General features: G+C 42.0%; 1 protein-coding gene across 2 annotated transcripts in view; it reads right to left on the minus strand.

Moving 5' to 3' along the window:
• The window catches only part of col27a1b (collagen, type XXVII, alpha 1b), a 60,049-nt gene extending 36,374 nt beyond the window's left edge, over positions 1-23,675 (minus strand). For both annotated transcript variants that reach the window (XR_011240848.1, XM_020099064.2), the window contains exons 1-7: positions 23,193-23,675; positions 21,251-21,315; positions 16,005-17,305; positions 13,121-13,174; positions 8,600-8,653; positions 5,046-5,099; positions 4,895-4,948 (exon numbers count right to left, since the gene is read on the minus strand). Coding sequence is in view for 1 of the 2 variants with exons in the window: in XM_020099064.2 (XP_019954623.2) it covers positions 4,895-4,948; positions 5,046-5,099; positions 8,600-8,653; positions 13,121-13,174; positions 16,005-17,305; positions 21,251-21,315; positions 23,193-23,245 (1,635 nt within the window). In the remaining variant the exon portion in view is untranslated. The remainder of the gene's footprint in view (positions 1-4,894; positions 4,949-5,045; positions 5,100-8,599; positions 8,654-13,120; positions 13,175-16,004; positions 17,306-21,250; positions 21,316-23,192) is intronic.
• Positions 23,676-24,775: the final 1,100 nt, after the last annotated feature.

Raw genomic sequence — 24,775 nt, forward strand, 5'->3', positions numbered from 1 at the left:
TGACTCCACGCTCCATGACTCACATGGCAAGAGGAGGTCTTCCTTTTTTCACGTTGGAGTCCTCCCCACTGTACTTCGCTGAATGGAGGAACCTTGAACACTCCAGATGGCTTTTCAAAGCCGGCCCCGACCAATTACATAACAGGTCGTTGGAGATCCCGCCAAGACAAAATTGCACTCGTACTATTGTATCCCGAATGATGTGTGTGTGAGAAATAAAAGTTGCTTACAAAGGACTTCTCATTTTTCTTAATTCAGATTTTTGTGACATCCGAATCTGAACCTTACTTCAACCTTCACTGCGACGCAGATTCTTTCTCCAGCTTCACCGCAGCGTATTTCTGACAGCAGGAAACAAAAGGCGTAGTGTGTCGAGTGTAATTTAAAGGTTGGCCCGTCTGAGGATATTTTTTTTTTATGACTTTGTTTTTTGGAGCTGAGGCCGTTGCAACACAATGTCAGGTAATTCATCAGTGGCTCGCTTTCTCATTCTCGTTTCATCCAAAAAGAAAATCCACAAGGAAATTAAAGTCTATTTTAACTCCATATTAATTAACTTCCTCCAGTGTTTCCCATTAATTACCTCGACTGTTGCCTCCTGCTACCGTCTAATTTGTCCCGCCACAGTTTTATAATGAACTGAAACAGTATTTTCTCCTCTCATAATAACAGAAACATGGTGTTTTGTATTGTTGCGTCATCCTAGAGCTGCACAGGTTTGGATGGTTTGGGTGAAATATTAATGGAAACAATAAAAATTATTCTGCTCATCAAGTCTTATTTCTTATCTCCATGAAGCTAACCCCTCCATCCATATGCCTGAAGCATTTTAAAATAAAGTTGACTTTACATAATGAATTGATATCTTGAGTGAGTCACAACACTAAGTTGAGGACTTATTGGATCAGATGATGACATATTCAGACCGTGGGAACAGATTCAGCGAAAAGGCCAGATAAGAATCACCCACTCAATAGCAGATGCACCATGAAACTAGAATTCCACTCTGTGGAGTGCCCAAATTTAAAAAAGCCAAAGAGCTCAGGCCACTTTACGTTTCTCAGCTACACATTGATTTGTGACAGGTTTGTAGTCTTATTTGTTACGGCTACATCCCAATAAAACCACATTTAAATCCACAAAATCCAGACCTTTACTTTGCACAAAATTTCTGCACAGATTGCGGCTCGAAAATGATCGATACCAACTTCCTGAATACGTTTTTATATCAAGATTTTCACCTAATTCTCTGAGAAATCAGCAAAAACTTTGCGTAAAGTTTGAAACATATCCTGGATACATCCCCTGATCCAGATCTGAACCAAAATTTAATGAGTTGTAACATAATTCTACAAGGTTTCACCAGGTTTACACAAAAGACTAAAAAGCCTCGACTGTATCTGCATCACACACAATAGAGACGCGAGAGGAGGTTTACAATGTAAACACCATAAAACAAATGGTCTTCCTGACAAGACTTTACAAGGCTGATGTTTAATATTTGCATACTTCCATCAACCAGATCTTGGGTCAGTCTGCCAACACTTGCATGCAAACAGAACTTGGCGTAACACCAGTTCCCCTATCTGAGCCACAGATACAATCTGATTCTCAGAGAAACACTGTCCTCATTTAAATCTTAGAGATTTCCTTCCTCTGAATAAATAGGGCGGTTTCCTATCCATGATAATCCTCAATTAATATCATGTACTTGGGTTTCAGTGCAGTCTTTGGTGGTTTCAGTGCTGCTTCCAAATGTTTTAGCCATGCTAGCAAAATAAATGTGGGTGAAATGCTGAATTTGTTATGTTTTTGGCATAAAAATTGTTGTTACCCTCTGCAGTGATGGGTTGTCATGGAGGATTTTTTGAGGCCTGCTTTTTGTTGGAATCAACTTTTACTACAGACAGCTAAAAAACATTATACTAGACCATAACCGCAAGCATATTGTTGCCCAGTTGTCCTACGAACAAGAACAGCCTGTTGAGACAAAACCTAATAAAGCTTATTTATCTGCTTCATAAAGCCCCATTGTCAAAAACTATCCACATTATTCTGAACCCCATGATACTCCACATGAATAATGGGCCCAACCCGCCATTCATCACTGACACTGGGTCGTCAGGTCAGACTCCAATATCCCTTGGTAGCAGAAGGCAATGGATTGTTTACATTATCCTGTGTGTGAAGATTTACTCTCAGAAAAGTGACGACACTTACTGTATGGCATAGCATTAGCACAGTGCAGGATAACATTGATTAGCAACATGTTACATGAGTTACGCCATGCACGTGGGTGTTGTAGTTCATTTTAAGTCAATGCCGCGGCCATCCTGCTAGTGTGAATACGCACGAGAGTACAAAGTATGTATTGATACGCAGCTGAAAATAGTCCGAAAATAGCCACATAAACCAAAAATGCAATATTTACCTAGATTAGCTTTTTAAAGATTTACATCTTCAGTAAAGAATCAATGGGCCTGGGCTGAGTGCCAGAGACAAGGTAAGGATGTTCAAAAGGTATCGAGAGAGGGACTGATGCATTGTTAGTGTAACCCAGGTTGTTGTCTGTAGTTTACACAGTTACAGATGTTCATTAAAGGCATCACCTGAAGCTGGAGGTAGTTTACATAGCTTACAGAGGTTCGTGAACGCATCACTTGCAAAATGGCGGCAGGTGCAGTTTGTTCTGAGGAAAAGCAAAATCACTTTTATCAGTTTGTGTAAGAGTTGAGGATAAAGTTATCATGGGGTGAAACTCCATCGTGTTTCCTCCCACATGTCGAGGATTATCCCGGTGAGTCCGCTGCTTGACTAAGATGATTAACATTAAAGTTTAAATTCACTGGGAGTTTTTTCGTTGCAGCTGGGATGTTTGTTGTGTGAGTGGTGTGAAGTGAATATCCTGTACTTGATGTTAAGGAGCTGTTTCACTGCTCACGTGTGTCACTTTGAAGAAGCTAAACTTAGGCGCTACATTCATAGCTGCTGCTAAGCTCAGGTATTGTGTTGATGCTTCCATTGTGTCAAAGCTAAATGATGAGCAAACAAATGTCTTATTATAGTTATTGTAACCGTTGTTATGTGGATTTGTGTGAAGAGTAACTGCTGAGGATCTGTTGAATTTTTACAAAGGAATTCAAAACTGGTGACTTAAAGGTCCAGTGTGTAAGATTTAGGTGAAAGGGAACTATTGGCAGATATTAAATGTAGAATAATCCTCATGATGTTTTCAATAGTTTGTTTCATCTGAATTGTATGAATTGTAGTTTTCTTTAGTCCAGAAAAGGCCCTTTATATTTATTGACTTCATATTTACATGGAGGGGGTCGTCTCTACGGAGGCCGCCATGTTTTTACAGTCGTCCAGACTGCACAGACTAAACACCTTTTGAGTTTTTAACATGCAACTTTTCATTTTTACTGATTTTGTCGCCTCTATGGACAAAAAGGGTCAAAATGTTTCTTCTGTCTCTTTTGAGAAACATGTGCATTCATTTTGAGAAAAAGACACAGCTGTTTGCAGGATGCATAGCGATGAGGTCACGTATCTTCTTGTTGCTGTTTGATTGAAAGCTGTAATTTGAAAACATTATAATTTAGTTTTAGAACCGTTCATACCCTAACCCTGCTGTAAATCAGTGCGTCTGAACTCGCCGGTGGTCTGACCCGACCGCAGTTATGGACAGAATTCTTCCTTGCTTTTGTCGGTCATAAGCAATGATGAGACCATATAACCAGTTAAAAAGTCCTTGTAGTACGTTTAAATGGTTTCAGCTAATTCTTATGGTTTGGGTTGTAATGAAATGTATTTAATTCTACATTTAAGTCGTGCACTGGGTCAAGAGGAACTGTTTACCCGTCAAAGAAAAGATGCATTCAGAAAGGCTTTTTTTTTCACACTATTTCCCTCCTCCTGAATCTATTGAAAACCAGGAACAAACTAAACTGTTGGTTTGGTGGCATCGAACTCTCAAAGGCAAAATGTCTAAAAAAATATCTTAAAAAATAATCATATTTAAAGAATAAATAAATAAAAAAGACGATGCAAAAATATTTGCCTTTAAAAAAAATAGTCAGCTCCAGAGTACTATGCTGTTTGCCTACAGAGTTGTAAATCCAGCCAGCTGTGGTCCACTTGAGATCTGTAATTAGTGTGAGCAGGATAACAGACTTTGGGAAAGGCCAAGGATAAAATGCACAAGGCCACGGAGAAAACACTCTGCTGTTAACCATCACTCCTTCTGTCAGGATCCCGGCACAGCGGCATGCGAAGAAGTCAAACAACGTAGACGGCCAATCCTGAGCGGGACCCGCGAGCACAGGACTAACCCACATTCGTACGCTGGCCTACTTTTTTGGGAGCGCTGCTCTCCGGAGAGGGAATGACATAACATTCAGTCGGAGGGAGAATTTACAACATGAGCTTCACCCAGTGAACTTCTGCTTTCCTCACTTTCGCTGTGGAGGCCCTGCGATACTGGTGATGTAACATCCCAGCTATTCAACCCTTTAGTATTTCAGCCCACATGGGAGTCAGAACACAGGTGTGCTCCTTGATGCCTGCATTATGTTCGGCTGCTTTCCAAACAAGAGCTCAAACATCCATGTTTGGCTGAAACCTCTAAACATCGCAATTTCACAGACTGCTGTCCATAAAGGCAGTTCACAGGGCTAAGGGTTTTGATTTGATTTACTGATCCTTCCTGTGCACAACTTCACTCCTTCATTTCATGTCTGATTCATGTCTTACAACATTTTTGAGGTCAAAAGCATAACAGACACAAAACACAGAATATGAACTTTGACCCATTTGGGACAGAGCCAGTGACTGATGCATATCAGCTACTTTCTTTTTGGACTTACGCACACAAACTTGTTTTAAAACGCCCTACCTTTCGTCCATCTTGGCCAGGCGTTCCAGGGGGTCCCATGACACCATACTCTCCCTTAAATGACAGATTAGGTCACATTAAATACACCAACATATTTTACATGATTATATCAAATAGAGAAAAAAAAAGGGAAAGGTGATAATATGCATACTTTTTCTCCTTTTGGGGCTTGACCAGGAGACAGTCCGTGATCTCCTTTTTGTCCCTACAAAATAAAAAGAGAGACCATTTTTTTTACAGAGACACAAATAGAAACAAGATATTTCCTTGTCTGCACCAGCGTTCTCTGCATATTTTCTGCATTGCCGCTGCCCTTTCAGAAGAGCCTGCAGTTTTCATTTACACTATCACAGAGTAATGACTTCAACCTACTTCTTGGTTTAGTGTGGCGGTTTGTATTTACACAAACGTGCGCTCCATTTATGCCCTCCTGTTACTCGGTTTACACCAATGCAGCTTGAAGAGATTGGGGAGTGGACGTGTACATTCTTCTGCCTTTTCGGGCAGTGGGAGTCCTGTTAGTGAATTCAGGGTCAGCATTTGATGTTCACTCTCAGAAGAGCTGCCTGGTAATCTGTGCAAGTTTAGTTTCATAAATAGGACTAGATGACTTTCGAAAGGAAACATGGAGGAGGATTTTCAGCGGGATGAAATCCTGCATTAAGAGTCATCTTTGGCACAATCTTACAGAAAACATTTCTTTTTAAAAAGGAGTGTTGGGGCCATGTTTCCCCAAACCTGTTTTGCAAAAAGGCAACAGCACACTGTCAGTTCAGTCTTAGATGGGAAGGTGTTCATGCTCTAATGTACAGAAAACCCATCACTGTCCTCACTGTCCATTGCTCCAACTCCTCTTTTCAGCCTCTGTCTGAAACACTTGGCATTAGCTACTGTTTCTTTAAGCCTCCCGATAATGACCCAGTCTGCTGTAATTGGCCAGCTGGCACACTCCATTGTGATTGGTCAACTGTTTCCAGCGTGTATAGGAAATGTCGGCCTCCGCCCTTCCTTCACCTGGCTTTGTTAGCGGGTGCGTCAGACTTGCTGTGCATTATACAAATATCGAGCATTGTGACATCACCATTATGGTCCTGACTACTGACATTTTGGGAGCTTCAGTGTTTATTATGGAGAAGAGGAACTCCCTTTACTTCTGACTTTGGGATTTTTAACTTTACAGAACTTTTACAAATATAAAAAAAAACTGAATAACACACTAGAGGATAGACAAATGGAAAAAGGTGAAACATTTTATTGACTGAGACAAAATGTCCCATCAGCAGTATTTCGGTTCATTTAAACCTGCATGTTGGTGTCAGCCACAACTTGGCAGGGAACCGTCTGTGGGAACTTTCTCCAGACTGATTTCTCTACAGTCTCCTGCCAAGAGCAACATACATGCGTGAACACTTTGTTTCTAAAGGTTTTCACCTTAACTAGAGTTTAAACTCAAAGTTGAGCTAAATTACGTATTTTTTCTAACAGCACTTCTACCTTTCGCAGATTATACACACGTTCCATGGCCTCATTCATTTTGTTTTCAAGGGGAATGTTAGACTACTTACAGTTTTAAGTGATTGATACGTTTCTTGTCTCAATTCATCTTCATTAAATCAGGACAAAGTGACATGTTCAACACCAAAGTCAGCGAAACACAGAGACTGTTTTCATGCAGCTGGTTCATTTTTCTTAAAGCAGAGAACTGAGTCAGACCAGACTGTCTGCTGTGTGGGGTTTTTGCGTAAATGAGTCAAACTGAGCCAGGCCAGGTTTGGTTATGCTCCAGCCAACACATGTATGATATAAGAGCTTTGGTTTTTTTCCCCTGGTTAACCCAGGCCAAAGCATGGTATCAATTATGTTTTTTTTTTAAGCTTGAAGGTTCTGGAAAATGCTGAATTTCAATGCATCTGAAAGAGTTGGGTACAGGCATGAAATACCAGCAATTTTCTGTTTGATTCTAGCAAAGTCGAACATGCAGCCTCCTTTGTGATATCAGGCTGACATATTGTGGAGCTGACCAAGCCTCTCTGTTGACAGTTCTAACCAGCTGGAACGCAGACTGTACTCAAGTACTTGCGAATTAGTCACACATTAGACATAAAACTGCTGTTCTCTCCTAAATGGACACAAATGGCTTTGTAAGAGGGTGAAAAGGTGCAAACTACAATATATAAAATCACAAACAATTACTTAATAAGAGGAATAAGAGAAAACAGAAAAAGATTGTCACTCTTCAAATCTGCATTATTGTGTTAATACCCTTGTCCTGCTTCCATTCATTGTGGCATAGATTCCACAGGATGTAGAAGACATCCCTTTGAGATTCTCATTGCAAATTGACGACAGATTTGTCAGCTGCACAGTCATGCTGCAGTCTCTTGTTCTACCACATCCCAAATGTGTTCTATTGTATTCAAACCTGGTGGAGGCCAGTGAGGCGCAATGAACTCATCGTCGTGCTCATAAAACAACTTTCAGAGGATTTTTGCTGTGTCATGGTGCCTTATCCTGCAGAAAGTTGCTATTAGCACATGGTAAATTGTGGCCATAAAAGGATGCACATGGTCAGCAACAATACCCAGATAGGCTGTAGCATTCAAATGATGATTCATTGATTAAGGGTGCCAAGAGAGAATTCCCACACCATTACACCACCACTCGCCTGGACTGCTGACACAAGGCCCATGGGTTCATGCTGTTGGTACCAAACTCTGATCCTACCATCTCTGCACCTCCACAGAAATAATGATTCATTAGACCAGGCTACATTTTTTTTTATCAGCTTGAACTGTCCAGTCTCTGTGAATGTGTGTCTACCGCAGCCTCAGATTTCTGTTATTTGCTGACAAGAGTGAAACCTTATGTGGTCTTCTGGTGTAGTAGCTCGTCCCTCTCAGGTTTTGACACTTTGCAGTCCATTCTATGCCACAGTTATCTGATTTACCTGTCAGCCTGTCCATTCTCCACTAGCCTTTGTCATCGAGGACTCATTTCCGTTGCCACTGGATGTGTCTTTGTGTCTTTCAACATTCTGAGTAAACTCTCAGACTCTTACAGTTTAGAGTTTCAGAAATACTCAAACCAGCTTGTCTGGCACCAACAATATTTCACGTTCATTCTGATGTTTAATGTGAACATTAGGAAGGTTTCTGACCTGTATCTGCATGATTTTATCCACTGCACCTCTATCACATGATGGGTAGATCATTTCATAAAGAAACAGATGTACGATGTATGTTCCTGATAAAAGGGGCTGGTGTCAGGATTTTTGCAAAATATGAATGATTGTTACCTCCGCCAAGGTGTTTATGTTTTTACTCTTATCTGTTTGTTTTGCCAGTTGCTTGATTAGTTAATGTGCTGGTTGTTCGGGTAGTTGGCTGATTGCTTGGTTGGTTGGTTGATTTGTCAGCAGGATTACGTAAAAACGACTTAATGTATATCCACAACACTCGGTGGAAGGCTGGGATATGGGCCAAGAGACAACTTGTCAAATTTTGGCACAGAACCAGATCTAGAAAAATTTTTTTTCTCTTTCTTTAACATGAGGGGGCATTGGACTTGAGTAGACTTAGATAACTTATTTGATGACTTGGATGAACTTTACTTTAACTCTTTGGCTTTGTAATAACTTTAATAGGATCCACTAAATGTGCTGCACAGTACGGGTGTTATGTGCCTTAGTCAAATTTGATGCTGTACCTTCACTCCTGGAGGTCCAGAACGACCAGGGGTTCCATGTGGGCCGGGAGGACCCTGGAAACAGAGAGAGACAAAAACATAATTAGGGAAGACAGAGAAGGGTGATCATCAGGGTCAATGAGCAGGCCTCCATTTCCGCAGCAGGCAGAGAGTTAGTGTTATGTATGATGTATTCATGATGTCGGCACATATTGTTCCTTTTCCACTGCCTGTGTTATTGGACAGGTCAGCAGTGCCCCAGGGTCCCCCTGTGTTTGTGTAGAGGTGCTCTGTGAGACTCACTGTGTATCTTGCCTGTCTTCCTGCCTGTCCAAGTTGTGACATATGGATGTGATTTTCCTCATCCCTACACTTTTCCACTGATTTCTAGGTCCCCACAAAGTTAAGGCCACTTATCCATGACACATTTCTCAAATGCTTCATGCCACAGACAAGGTCATCTGTGATATACATGAAATGTGCTTGGATGTAATTCATGAGGCCATCAGTGCCAATTGTTTTATCGAGATGGACCATCTCCTGCCAGTCAGGCCAGGTGGGTAAGATGTACAGCAGCAGAGGAGACAGATTTTTTTTTATTTGGTTGAAAGAACTAAAATTAAAGCAGGCTGCAAAGAGGGATTGTTTGGAAGAATAAAGCCGCAACTTCCTGAGGCATCCAGCAGAAGAGTCTTTAATTTAACTGCACACTTGAGTGGAGTGGGGTAGAACTGCTGAGCATGGAAAATCTTCCCCCAGCAAAATCCAGAACGCAATGAAACATGTTCAGATGGCTCGAACAGGAAGCTACTGTATCTCTAGCCCATTTTTCGACTTATTCAGACTTTCCATAGAGCTGTAGGTGAAAGTGAGGGATAGAATTACTCTGAGTCAAACAGACGGAGGAGGCCAGGAGGTGTAAGTTTATGGCTGGGTGATCCAGCCGGTCTCTGTCGGTTATTTATCTGTGCTCTATTATCTGACTGGAGAGACAGTCGAGCCTGGGCCCACCCCTCCTCCCTCAAACTGGCCAGACCTCTTCCCCTCGCAGGCGCTTGCTGTTGGACATATGGAGACACTTACCAGAAGCTCATCTACAGATTTCCTCCTCCTCCTCTATTCAGAGCATTCCCTCTTTCCCTTGCTCGATATTAAAACGTATGGAAGTCATTATCTCCAGATAGGAAGCATAGGCAAGAGGAGACAGAGAGAAATTGGGAGGTCAGGGTAGAATATTACAAATTGCATTCTCACAGTCCATAAGGTGCTGAGGACTCGGTGGGCGGATGTTATCCCAGTGGATAATGTGAAGAATGAGTCACTTTGTTCATCTATCTTAACGTGGGTGATGAGTGGAATAAACCATTTAGATTCCACTGAGGAGTAAACACCAACATGCACACGAGAGCGACTATAATCTCAGGTCAGCAGCATATACACTAACACAGCTGAGGCCTGCAGATGATGGGGACCTGTATGCCAAAGCTGTGACCAGGTTTACGATGTGAGCCAATGGCTTTTACAGGAGCGACACATGCAGTGCTACCGTTTTATAGATCATTAACCCCGAACAGACCCGCTAACACCCTCTCTGGACTGCATGGGTGGAAACACTGGGTCTTTAGCCTGGTGATTATTCAATATAATACATACTCGGTTAATAATATTCCATACTGACTGTTATTTCAATTGGCAAGAGTTTTGGTGCAAAGTAAGTGTTGATTGCTTCTCTATGATCATAGACCTGATAAAGACAGAACAGCTAGTAGCATGACAGGGTTATAACAAGCCAAAATGCTGGAATGCTCGTATTTCAAAAGTGGCCTCTTTGCCAAATAAATGACTTGAATGATTAATTCATTACAGGAACTGTTTCCCCGTGTTTATTGGTTTGTTTGTTCGTCAACAGAATATGCAAAAGCCATTTACCATTTATGGACCTTGTTGAAAAAAGGAACATTTAGGGGACCGATATCTATGAGTGTGTGCAATTCATTTTTGCTGCAGCAGGGACTATAATCACATGTATGTATATGCGATATGTGGTAGGTGGGCTATACTAATATATACAGACCTTTTTCAGCTGGTATGCATTGATGAAATTACAGTTTTTTACAATTCATGAATACTTAAAAACAGGGAAATTGTTAGGATAATCTGCTCAGTGGAAGAATTCGGTGGTGATGAACTCTGTGTCAATGGCATCTGTGAACACTCTGCCACCAAACATCAACTCTCCAAATGTGCTCCCTATTAGCTTAAGTTCAATAGTGGAAAGTGTCTGTGTAACTAATAATAACAGAGAAAATGCTAATCAACCCTCTGAGCGTCTGTTCATTCATGCAAACACATGTGATTCATTTCAGAAGAGTCTGAATGTGACAACATCCATAAATCAATTCTGTTTCCACACCAATCAACCGGTGGCAAATTCAGAGCTGAGTCACCGTTGTCATACATTGTCAACCATTCCTTTTGATTATTATGATTATGCAAATTTTTTCAATTCCACAGAAACCCAGCATCACATAGTGACTTGCACGCTGGTAGGTCCGTTCCTCTGCACAAAGCCCTCTTTGATCCACTCTCAAGCCTTCCCTTCGGGGCCGGGTGAACTGCGGCGCTCTGCCGGGCTTATGGCAGTTTCAAGGAACTTTGACGCTCTCACATATCAGAGATGCCGCTCAGTCGCAGCAGCGGCGGCTATGAGGCTGTCGACTCAGTCAGACATGACACCTCGCCATCACAGAGGCAAAGCCCTAAAGGTGCCGGCACATTCCAGCTGCTGGAGAGAATTTATGATGAGTAAGCGTGCCCAAGTTTTCCCCAGAAAGAGCACACATTTCCTGCAACAGCAAATGTTTCACAGCAGATCTCGCTCCCTGTGACTTCTTCCACATCTGGATTGAAAGAAAAAACGTGAAGGACCTTACCAAGATTGGAGTCGCTCTCCGCAAGTCAGACAATGAGGAGCATAAATTCATCACACGTGTCCTTAATTTTCTGACTTAATAAAACAATGGTTGGCTGTTGTCTTGCACTCATTCACATGCAAACAACATTAGGATTTGTTACTCTCCAGTGTGCACAACCCTCAGCCACCAGCAGTGTTCAGAAACAGCAGGGAAACACAAACAACAGAGTGTAATGACTGTTTGAGCAGCTAAATGGGGGGAGTCACCATCCATTAACTTGTATGTTTAAAAAACAAAATCTTCTATTGTGTGTTGCAGGTTTTTCCCTGATCAGATCCACTTGAGAGTTGTGTGTGGATTTGAGGTGTTTCTTCATCATTTAAACTAATGAGGATAAATTCTGACAGTTCAAGAAAACAATCAGCAAGAACCTGAACTGCACCCTAAAGTTTTGTTGCTTTTTTTTTTTGCTCTGAGGTCAACGTGGCCTGCGGTTGGGTCTCAAGAGTTTCATGATGAATGAACTCTATAGAGGTTGGTGCGCTACTGGATAGAGCTGCTGAGCTCCAGACAGGGTCTTAAATGCCTTTAATAAGATGGGGACAAAGCCCTCTTTCTTCCTTGTTTAAAGAGATTGGGTTCCCACAGCCCACCCCTCTGAGGCCCGACCGCAGGTCGCATGTCTCATGGGCTGTGGCAGGTAGCTCACACACACACACACACACACACACACACACACACACACACACACACACACACACACACACACACACACACACACGAGTGCTCTGCAGGAGCACTTCAACAGGAACTTTGCAAGAGAGCAACCAACATTGCTATCTCTACATTTTTTTCAAGTTTGCAATATTAATTCCAGCTCAGAGCTCACAAGAAGTCCAACTTCTGCTCCGTTCATTTTCATATAGGGGCCAATTAAAAGGGCACACACAACCATCAGTAACAGGGCAGTAGAAAGAAACCAAAATAACAAACTGTCACTTGGGACAAATCATCTTCCAATGCCCCCCACTTCTTAAATTTCCTCTGAAAACATGAGCTTGAAATAACATCTGCACTCACTCTTTGGTTCCATCAGGAGCTCACAGTCGTAGACGGATGCTGAGCCCCAGAGTGAGAGACAAGGAACCAGGGGACTGAGTTCAACACACTAGAGGCATTCACTTTTGTTAACATAGGACGTTTGCCTAATTTAAGCACCACTGCTGTTCTTCTATATATAAATGCAGCATTTGCATGACTTTTTTTTCACATCTGAGTAATTCCTACCGTATGTGTTCGATTAATTTCAAATTGGCAACCTGCAGGTTTGTAGCTTATGGTTGTTTGGTCTCCAGCTTTACAGATGGACTTTGGCAGCAGAGAAGCACAGCTTGATCAAATCCTGAGCCAAAGCAAACTAACGTCTGGATGAATAATGCTCTGAGATCCAAAGATGTCGCTGAGTGCTTGATCAAAATGCTCAAAGCTCATCACTGTCAGTGCACTCAAAGTGGTGTGATCAGACATGATTGTGGCAACATTATGGTTTTTGCAGGGGTATAGACAGAAATCATGGAAACTATAGAGAGGAGGAACTAAAGAAAAGGTAAATGAAAACTTGTCTCACCCTTGGGCCCCTGTTCCCTGGCTTTCCTGGCAACCCTGGAAGTCCTTGAAGGCCCTGAAAAGGAAAAAGATAAAGATGTCAGGGACAGAGTGAGGTCAATCTATAAACAGCGAGGATGAAGACTAGTTTCCAACTAGTTTTGTTGTGTCATTTCAAAGAACTCTTGAATCGACAGGACAGTGATCAGAATACAGAAAAAGCTGATAAAAGAAAAAAGTCCCTAAAGATAGATATTCAATCAGTAACTACATCTTAAGCTTCTTTGCAACTTTAAGCCAACTTCCATCACCGATCACTCGGCCGGTGAGATGCTGGCAAACATGAAAATGTCTTGTTACAGGCCAGAGCAGCCCTGTTTTTCTGTAGCCAATATTATTTCCGTGCAAAACCACCACAGTGCACGGTCTGTAAGTCTGATTCATTGTACTGGCAGCGTGTTCTACACTGGCACAGGCACAGCCAATCACATTAATTATGGACATCAGATAGCTTTAAAACAATTTCATACATGGATTAGCAAAGCTCTGAGAGGTCAAATCTAATGAGGGGTCAATCTGAGCGACCTGAATTTGCTTGAGACGTCGGGAATGTTAGCCCAGGACATTTGAAGAAAGAGGGAAAGGAAAAAGGGCCTGATAAACTGGGCTTCTTTAATAATGTCAGATGTATAGATCAATATCAATATGAAACTCTTTCAGCCACGCATGGAGCACACCTGGAGATGGAATTGATAAGTAAATAAAGATGGGTAATATGACAGCTCTGCAAAAATGAAGCCAAATCATCTTTATCTCCCTCTAGTGGCTGGCTGCAGTAAAGATAATAAACCCTTATAAAACTTGAGTGAAACATTATGATTGACAGCTGTGACTGACTAGCAATTGGTCGAGCATTTGTACCGTCGTGACCTCAACACCGCGGCTCCACCCCCCAATCACTACAGTGTAGACTTTGTTTCCACATGACATCATCAGTGCAAGATGGCGGCAGGAGGGAAGAGGAGAAGTGTTGATCCGTCTTTATCTGCAGTCTGATCATATTCGGACGTGGTCTGAGCCATAGTCACATTCATTTAGAAATGTGTTCACAAATGTCTCCTGGGCCACATTGAAGTACCACCCTCTTAACTGACGTCCTTAAATACAACATTCATTAGGCAGCTGTGTTCTCTTTTCATTTCCAACCGATCAGGCGTGGTATTTCTGCACCCCACTAGTCCAGAACAACTTTGAATTTAGTCTCTACAAACAGAAAACTACAAACATGTTTAGACTGGGGGAAGTGAGATCTGATCTCATCACTCGAGAAACATTCCAATGCCAGGTGTAAACTGAGGTACTTAAAGCTGTCCACTTGTGACTGGATCCGCCTAAATCCATGTTAATACCAGGTGTGAACAGAGCCTATGACTCTTTAGCCTCAGGTTAGTGGACACAACTGATTCACTGTGTAAGCTGGTGTCGCTGTTGGAGTGAGAGCCAAGGCTTGGCTAGATCTCACATCTGACATCTTTATAGAATTTATAAACATCTCATGATATACAACTCTGGCTCCAAGTCATAATTTTACCTGGGATTATTTTGTCATAGCTGTTCACGTTTGATAGAAGCAAATAGGGATAGATTGGTAAGAGTTACTTCTGTCTCATACAACCGGTCTGATTGGCTTCAGGGCCATTCAGAGCTGTGGTTTCTAATCACTGCCAAAGCAGGAAAGCTTAATTTAAAAAATAATTTTTGGTCAAAGCTGATCTAATACAAGAGACATCACTTTAACAAAAGAGAGCTAGAAGAATGGTGCCTAGAAGGAGCAAATAGTCTACTGCCAATACTGCTTAATAAATGTCAAAATAGAATAGTTGGACTATGCTCAGTGCCAAAGCTTTGTCCTGAACTTCGAAAGGTCAGTCTTCCCCTGCAGTCTTACGATGATCTAATTAAAATGATGAATGAATATCTCTTCACTAGTAGCTTTTCATTTCTAACACTTTGTCACTGAAATCTTCTATACGCAGTGTGCGCATTGAGTAGATTCCATGGTTTTACTTTTATGTTTTTACAGACATTAAAAATGTCAGACCTATCATCAGAGCCAATAAAATTGTATATCTCATGTAACAGCTCTATCACATGCTAACAACTCAACAATGTTGAAGAAAAAGAAATAGAGCCAAGACAAAGCATATAATAAAAGTGGGCCTACAATTGAACCCTGACGGATACCACAGCTTTGAACACTGTCTTTTACCTTTGACCTTACTTTTAAAATATCCCTTCTCCATGCAGTCAACCACAAGTCCTCTCAGAAGAATCTAACACCTCACCGCCAGCCCCTGCACTCAGACAACCAGTACATGGCAAAGGGCAGCTACGAACCCGACTGTTTCTACCTCTGCTGCTAAGAAAAGAAATCACGTTAGTCAGCACTAACTTGAAATTGATATAAAACCTTTAACAGCACATAAAACCATTTGAAGCCAGTGAGAAAACAAATTGAAGAATGGGAATAAAACAATTTGAAGATCTCCATCAGTAACACAGATAACACTTCCATTGTTGAATCAAATAACACTCTAGAGATGCAAATGCTTGCCAACAGATTCACAAACAAAAGAAACATCAGCAGCAAATGAAAACATCAGAGAAAGACAACCCAACTTAAGCTGTTAAGCTGCTTTATCATTGTGATCCAAAGATGTAAAACGATGAATTAAAACACGCCTCTGTTACTTCATAAGGAATTCATTCTTAAAATAAACACTTTACTGTAAACATGTCATAGGATGAATAACAATTCTGCGGTGGGTGTGATAAATGTGCTTTAGTTCGTGCAAGAGTTTCTGGGGCATGTTTGTGTTGTGTTTATTTTGCGCTCACACACTCACCGGTGGTCCTGGTTCTCCCTTTAGTCCAGGTGCTCCAGCCAGCAGCGAGTAGTGGGTCGGTTCCTGGTCAAATGTTTGGAAGCCATCTGTTGCAGCTGGAGTCACTAGAATGAGTGAGGTGGGTTTGACATCATGCACACTGGTCACCTTTGGCTCAGGTTTCTTTGGAGCTACTGTGCTCAACTGGTTTTTATGGGGAAGGTAGGCGGTTGAAGGAGACCCCTGTGTGGAAGCAGCTGTGGTGTGGAGGCTTGAATTCATCTCTGATGGTCTAGTAGAGGCAGGTAAATCCATACTGTCCCCATTGGCAGTAATATCTCTTTGCTTTGTGTTCTCTTCGGCGTGTGAAGTTGGGTTCGGTGGTGTCACGTTGATCCTAAGTGACGTAGTAACCGTTTGAGTCGGAAATTTGAACGGGCTTTCCAACCCTGGATGAAGTGGTGGAGAAACAGACACAGCACCAGGTTTTGGAGTGCTCACAGTTTGAAACACAGATGTTTGGTTCTGCGTCAGCAATCGGTCAGTCGGGACACGAATTGTAGTCCTGGTGTTTTCCGCCGTCAAAGCCAGAGTAGGTCTCTGGCCCTTTGTGGAAAGCTCTGTCAGTGACATAGGAGTTATATGAGTGACAGTAATGTTTGGGTCTGTGGAAAAAAGAGGTAGAAGGGGTGGAAATATGGGCCGATAGGTGTCTGCTTCTCTGCAATGTTTCTTAATGTAATCACAATAGTTATGAGCTGCCTTAGCAGATGGATAGATGTCAAACTGACATATGGCACCTTCAAATGGTACCGAGTTGTGGTTCATTTTGCCCAGCAGGAAAGAGCCCTCTGGATCCAGGGCCTCCTCTTTTTTAGAATGCAAATCAGCATGTGCACTTTTCTTTCCACAAGAAGTGTGTAGAAACACCTCATGGCCTTGGACATCCAGGGCCAGACTGTGCCACCGGCCATCGTGGACATCATAGTCGAAACTCACAGAGCTCCTCTGCCCCACGTGTACAACAACCTTCCCCGGCACGAACTGCAACGCGAGCTGCACTTTCCGTTTTTTGGACAGAACTGAGAAAAGAAAAGCGCTGTTGATGCGATGGACAGACAAGCTGAGGATCAGCGAGAGATTGGTGGAGCTGTAGTTTGCAGGGATAACGGTGCGCAGAGGCACCTGAATCCGAGCCCTTGGGGTGAGGATGATTCCGGACTTGAAGGGGATGATGCCATTAGGGATGGTTCGAGTGCCTGAAGATGATGACCCGCCTGGCCTTCGCTCAGAGAGCCCGAGCTGCTGCAGAACATCCACATCTTCAGAAAGAGAAGAGAAGGATGTCAGTGATTTGTAGCTTTATAGACTTTAAGTATCTAGAGATACCAAACAAGAACTACATGTTCTTTACAATACAATCGCGATTCCTAAGCTTATAAAAAGTGATGGGTACATGGCTTCCTTCTTTCAGGATCCTCCAGTAAGGGCACAGACTACAAAAAGGAAAAGTATTACAATATAATATGCACTCAATAATGTTAGCATATTATTCATGTAAGGTCCCTATTTAAGTGTCTCCCACTCCAGAGCATTTATCTGCATTAAAGTACAAACAAACGTGCAGCGATATAAGTGATAATTTAACATGTTATGATGTCAAGCGGTGAGTTCACAGGTTTAAAGTGAGACGAATAGAAATGCTGCAGCAGAAGCAATTAACCAAAAAAAAGCATGCATAAAATCTTCAACAGGGCCATACATCAACATCCAGTTTTGGAGATTGCAGCAAATTATGTAATCATTGCATCAGTCTGAATTATAACACTCTCAGGGAGACGGAGAGGGAGCGAGTCCCAGCAGAGGATAGTTGTGGGGTTTCAAGAGGTGTTTTAGCGCAGAGACAGAAAAGCAATCCTCGCTTTCTCTGGAAACATACACTGATTAAAGATGATCACTCTGACAGGGGCGCAAGCTCATGGAAACGTACTGCTGTGTTTTCTGCGGGCTTTAATTGCCACTTGGATCTCATGGGAGGAAAATACAGGTAATTTTTTTAATAAATTGCGGAGTTGTGTTTACTTAAGACTGTTCCTGATTAGATCCACATATTTATTAAGTTTAATTAAATCCACTTTTAATGGTTGCGAGAAACAGCCCTTACAGAGGCGATCTTGAGCAACTAGTGACCCACTGCAGCACATATTATCAAAGGATATCAGAAAAAAATACTTATCTATCATGTATCTATTATTTCATATATATTATTTGATATTTCACAAGAAATAGAGCTTAAGTAATCAGAAATAACTCTTTATTTATCTTCCAAATCTCCCCAACAGTGCAGAAAGGTGATGTATTGACCTCCAAACCCAACCAACGGGCCCAAACTTAGAGCCGCTGAAACAACAACAGATGCTCATTTCACTCTAGATATCACTTTCACAAGCATAATAATCCCTGCTTTTATAAAGTCCAGTTATCTCACTATTGTCTATTGTTAGGCACCGGTGAAAGTCATCAGTGCTGTCAAACAGAGGCTTTTTGTTTAGTTAACCAAGGTTGGAAAATAAAGAATTGATCAACCCCCACAGCCAATCAGCATATCCTGACTCCAGTATGTAAATCCCCACAGTACGTGCAATGCAGAAACTAAAGGCTTATATATGGATCTCAGACATCCATCCTTTTCCAGACTAATGCAAACCAAATGTGGGCAACACTGAAATAAACTGTTAAATTATGAATTATGGCTCAGCAGAGGAAACACAAATATAGACACTTTGTGTGTTTGGAGGGAAAACCCCCCACTGAGCGTGTGCAGGCAGTGGGAGGCCAGAAAGAAAAATGACAAAAACAAAGATTTTCTTCGGTTAAGTTACCAATACAGCCCAGATTTGAATCCTTAAAACAGTGTAAAGACAGCAAGGGTGTCCCTTCACTTTGTGAAATATCTTCACGGCTTTCCCTGCTTACCTAAATCTAAGAGGATAGGCAGGTCACCTTCAGCTTTATGTGACCTCCTGATGAAGAGGAAGAAACTGAACATCAAAGAGCGAAAAACAAAGCTTTTGTCAGACAGCGACATTCCCAGACAAGTGCATCCCCACGATTATTATTCTGTCAATGCACACTGAAGATTTCCTGCGGCTGCTTAAGTCGTCCAATGGAGACAATGAATGGTAATTGATAGACAATTTAACATAAATCACAAACCTTCAAGAACTCTCCATCCAGACACGTTTTTGAGGTTGGGGTATTTTTCTGATTTAAAAGGTTATTCAAGGGTGTCACGGTGGTGCAGTGGTGGGGCACCATCACCTCACTGCAAGAAGTCTCTGGGATCGAATCTGAAATCCTTTCCGTGTGGAGTTTGCATGTTCAGCTTCACACAGTTCAAAGACACGCAGCTTAGGTTATCTGGACACTCTAAATCCGTATATGTGATTTTGACCATGAATGGTTGTTTGTCCAGGCTGCACCCTTCCTCTCGCTCAATGCCCACCCCCCTGCAACCCTCAAAGGATGAGCAGTATAGTTAATGGATGGATGCTTGCTGCCTAATGGCCGACTAGAGGTGGAAGGTCATCCAGTGACCCCAGGGTTGCTGGTTTAATGCCTGGCACTGACAGATGAGCCATCACCTGGAAAATAGTTGGTTTTACATCAATACAGACTCCAAATCTGCTGCTTTGCAGAGTCTGAACCTGATCAGGCCCCAAAACCTCTGAGGAGACGTAGAGCTTATTAAGCACGTGTAACCAAGGTAACACTGCAAAAAGACTAAATTGCATCACCTGTGCATAAGTGAAAATACAGTTTCCACGGTGCAAACACAGAAACAATAGGTGATGTCTGCTTAGGAAACGCTGCAGGACACCAACCTTGGAGAGAATTGTGTGTACAATCGCAGACCTTCCATTGCAAGCCATCTCCACATGAAAAGAGAAGACAACATAGACAATATCCACCTTCAGCTTTTTGCCAGCAGCAGTGTTTTTCCAGTGCAGCCTGCCTGAACAGATTTATAGCCTCATTAGTATCTGAGTCTCTGCAAATTAGCACGTCCTCGTATATAAAATCCCAGCGTCAGTAGACACTCAGCAGTCATCATGGGAGGAAAATATCAACTTACAAAGGCAGAATTGCCAGAAACAGTTACGTGTGGGTGCACTTATCAAAAGGCGTCTGGAAACTGGGAAGAGCTGTAATTGAATGAGATCTGGCAGATTTTGATTGACAGCAACAATCAGACGACGTGCCGGTGTTTAAGTTGTGTAACAGAAACCTGACTGCAGCAGCCGACATCAGGGCACAGCTGAGACTCAGGCAAAATAAGAAAGAGTGATCTTCAAGCTGGACACGAAGCTGATGGGTCAACTAACTAGAGCCTCACCTGTTTATCTGTTTATTTAAAAAACATACTTCTCATATATCAAAATGTATGTTTGTACAGATTAAACAATGTAGAAAATATGTGCATGTATGTTTATTTTCTTATTTCTAGTTCTGTATATTTGGTTGGACTTTTATGGTTAAACTATAAAATATCCACATCGGTCAAACTCTGCATCTAACACCTTGGAAACTGTTATTAAGACATTAAACAAGGGAGTGAGGTTTGCTCAGGCTTAGTAAATTAGTCAATTCATCAGGCTGCGTCCACTTAGATAAAAACAGTTTAAAACACATTAGTGCATCAGACAATACGTCAGGTTTTCAAAATGTTTCGACTGATAAAATGGGATCTGGCGAGAAGCGAGAGGCTCTAATTCCACCGTCATCAAACTGCGTAGACGACAATGCCCCTTGAATAAGAAGCAGTGTTGTGAAGGACGTCTGCAGGTCTCTGCTAATCCACTTTCAATTGTTCAAGCACACAACAACCACTTCAATGGGAGACCGCAGGAAAGTGAAGCTCATCTACAACAAAGACTTAATATTCTTTCCAAGGATGAGTGAATGTATTGAATCAGAGTCTATGACCTTCATCGATCAAACAGTAAAGCTGACGGAGGAGAAATCGACAGCATGTGTTTGTTTTAGTTCATTCCTGAATAACTTGGATAAACGTGTGCACAAGAAGTTCTCATTCACTCTGTTCTCGTGCTGTTCCCCTCATGATGTCACCTCGTTTAGGGTTCTGGATATTCTCACTGTGGTGAAGTGCACAGGAGACACCTGAACGTGTCACTGTAACTTCCCATAAATCCATTTTAGCACACAGTAAACAGTGCTGTTATCACCCTCGTCCTGCACTTACTTACCTTGTGCTTGTGCCAGCCTCAGAGAGCAGGTGCAGGAGAGAATCGTCCAAAGAATCAGAAATATCCTGCGGAGAAATAAACAGTTTGGGAAAGTTATGAGCTACAGATGATCTTAAATATGATTCAATTACTATTTCTTTCAAATATGGTTTGAATACTGTTTATCCTCTATGAATACAAGTCTCAACATTGAATCATAAGTTGCAGATGAGTTTCTTTTTATTCGATTTTTGCATTTTGGTCAGTGCCATCTTTGGGGTTGGAGCTGCACCAGCCACACAGTGTCCACACCCCAGTGCATACAATGTCTTAGTGTCTATTTGTCTCTACATGGGACCATAATTTACTAAATGAACATCATGCTGTATTGAAGAAGACTTAAGGCTAGAAATGGAGACCATAAACTCTTTATGAAAATGTTTACTGAGTGAGAAGTAAGTTCATTTTCTCATAGACTTCTATAGAAACTGACTTCTTATAGTAACCAATGGAGTTGCCCTTTTCTCAAAGTCGTTCTGCTTTAGCTTCACTGTCCAAACCCACAGTCTACGTAAAGACGAAACTGACGCACAAAATATCTTGACGCTAATTTGGAATTGACTCTGAACTTCCTCCTACAACGACTTTGCAGCAGAATGAGTGAAAACAGCAGCTTTGCTTTGTTCAGACTCTAACATCTGTTTCTTTAAACCAGATTAGCTTCTGCTCAACAGGCTTATAGGTGAGAGCTCCCACTGGACCACCTCTGACAACCGACTCCGCTGCTTCTCTTTACACTGACGGATATTATAACCACTTTCAAATATATGAATTCAGCTTTTTATTTCTACCGTGAACTTTTGGATGTGATGGATCTTAAAGGTGAGGGATTTTCTCAACCTGCAAAAGTTCGATTCAATTCTATTTTCACGTGGCGACGGTGACATTTGTCGCCTAACACCCGCCCACGCCCAGCAAAACCTCCACCATTGATTTTTCTGTGACATTTATACCTCAAGACAAGTGATGACAGGGGTGTTGAGTGCTCACACGCAGAGCTGATAAGAGGTGTTGTATCATTTCTGAAGAGCGTGGAAGTAAGAGGATATTATCACAGAGATATTGTTGTTGGACTGCGGGAGCAGCGGTTTTCTTGCATGAAGCTCATAAAGTGGACGCTTGTTGAGCCAGGGGAGTTTGAAGTGGTGCAGGCTCAGTGACAAGTGCCATAAAGACGGCAGTTAGAGGAAATCTTTTACATTTGTGGTTTTTCCACAGAGCCGCAGGAATAAAAACCCATCGGTCAACCACTGGCACACTTGCCAGTTAAAACTTTTCCTCCCTCCTCTTCATGCCCTACTGCTGCTCTCACTGCACTGCCATCAGTAAAGACAAAAAACAGAAAAAGTGCATGTCTGCCTCTCATGTCCAGCAGGGCTATATGATGCAACTTTATTTTTTTTTAAATTTCCCCCTCCCATTGGGACAGACAGCCAACCAGCTGAGTGAGATACACAGCAGGAAGGAGGGAAGAAGAGAAGGAGAGGACTTTACTCCTCCTCTCATACATCTCTCTCTCCCCCTGAAATCAGTCCCAGATCGTCTGGCAGCTCATTGTGATACAAGCTGCAGAGACACAGCCTCAACAGCAAACTACTCAGAACTCTGTGTGGAGCAGAAAAAAACATGTTTGCATGCAAACCATTGAAATTCATTAACTTGTGTGTTTTGTGCATTTATCGAAAAAATGTTAAGCATTTCCTATGATGTCTCAGGATATTTCCATAATTCCTGCAGCAAGTTTTGCAGACCACTAGTGGGAAATATACAAACTTATATCAACTCTTTACCTGCAGCTTATCTTTGCAACACTGTGCGCGGTGCATGTATTATCAGAAGTGATGTTAAAGAGCGCATGAAAGTCAGATAACCGTAAAATAGAAATAAATAAAGATCGACTCACCCCCCGACTCCAGTGGTTTTGAGTTTGGAGTGCGGGGCATTGTCCGGCTCCATCGCGGTTACTTCATTCTTTCCTGGGAGTTTTTACTACAGTCCAGACGAGGCAGATCAACTTTTTCCATTCCAGGTTTTCATGGAGAGAACGGCACCAAAAAAAAAAACCTTACAAATAAATAAAACTGTCACATAAGGAGGCAGAGGAGAGGCTGGTTTCTGTCATTGTGCTGCTCCTGTAAATCCCAGTAGATGACAGTGAATTTAAAAGAATGAAAAAAAGACGCTCCGCGGAGTCCACCGGTGCGCGTCTCAGGTTCTTGTGCCTCCTCCTTTACGCGCGTTTTGCAAAAAGTACAATGAAGGTGAAGTGAAGTGCGGGTCCAGCTTTTCCCGGGAACAGAACAGTGGCAGGACAGGATGACGACTGTGTGTGTGTGTGTGTGTGTGTGTGTGTGTGTGTGTGTGTGTGTGAACGTGTGTGTGTGTGTATGTGCATGTGTGTGAGTGTGTGTATGTGCGTGCGTGCGTCGACTTCCCAAAATGAAAGTTTATTGTGGAGCGAGGGAAATGTTGAGGAGCGAGGAGGGGGAACACCTCCCTCTGTCGCCCTCAGCTGACTTCCAGGGAAGACTTCAGTTTCCATCAGCTGGATGAAGGTGTGTGTGCGCGCGCGTGCGTGCGTGTGCATGTGTGGTTATAAATTGTCTGAACATGTCTGCTTGTTGCAGATCGAGCATTTGCAGGGCCGCACACAGGAATTTAGACATCCTGAGGGCAGGAGTCGGGGCCACCCCATACAAATCTGCAATAAAAATGTCCACAAACAAAAAAAAATCTTGAAACAAATCAAATCGAGGTCGATTTGAACACGTTTCTGGGTGTTGATACCGTGAATGCTAGCTCACTGTCACGAAATAAAAATTGGACATGGACTTAAATGCCAATGCAGAAGTGCCTGAAACCTGTATTCTCTTGAATGACCAGCAGAGGGCGACTCCACTGAGACAATTATTGTACGTCTCACTTGATTAATAACGTCAGTGAACATTTTCATACAGAGTTAACAGTCTCTAGTTTAAGGTCTTCGTCAACACAACATGTTTACTTTGAAAGTGACGGTGCCTTTTTGACTCAGACGATAGAGCACAGTATTCATAAGAGCAGGGATACAGTGTGATCCAGTAGGTTTTTTTAATTAACAGTTGAACATAACTTTAAAATCAACTTGGACAAGAAAACTTTATAAACATTTGAAGTTGAAATTCTACTGACAAAAAAATCAAACTGTGATTTGGACAGACGCTCCACAACGAGTGTGTGAGTGGAGCTTGAAATAGTTTTTGGCAAATTAGTTAGTGCGCTCTTGTGGACAAACTATACAATGACAACACTGTCAACAGGCTTTATGTTACATGTATATATTGTAATCAACCGATCAATTTATTATTTATTGCTTTAATGAAAAGTTCATCAAAGCCTGAAACTGAAACAAGTTGCTGGCACCTCGTCCTGAGAAAACTTGTTGGTCTTCAGTTTGACCAAAAACACAAAAAAGGATTTGAAATATATTTTGTGTTATGAGTCATG

Source organism: Paralichthys olivaceus, chromosome 4 (assembly GCF_024713975.1).
Source record: "Paralichthys olivaceus isolate ysfri-2021 chromosome 4, ASM2471397v2, whole genome shotgun sequence".
In the NCBI taxonomy this organism is placed as follows: domain Eukaryota; kingdom Metazoa; phylum Chordata; class Actinopteri; order Pleuronectiformes; family Paralichthyidae; genus Paralichthys; species Paralichthys olivaceus.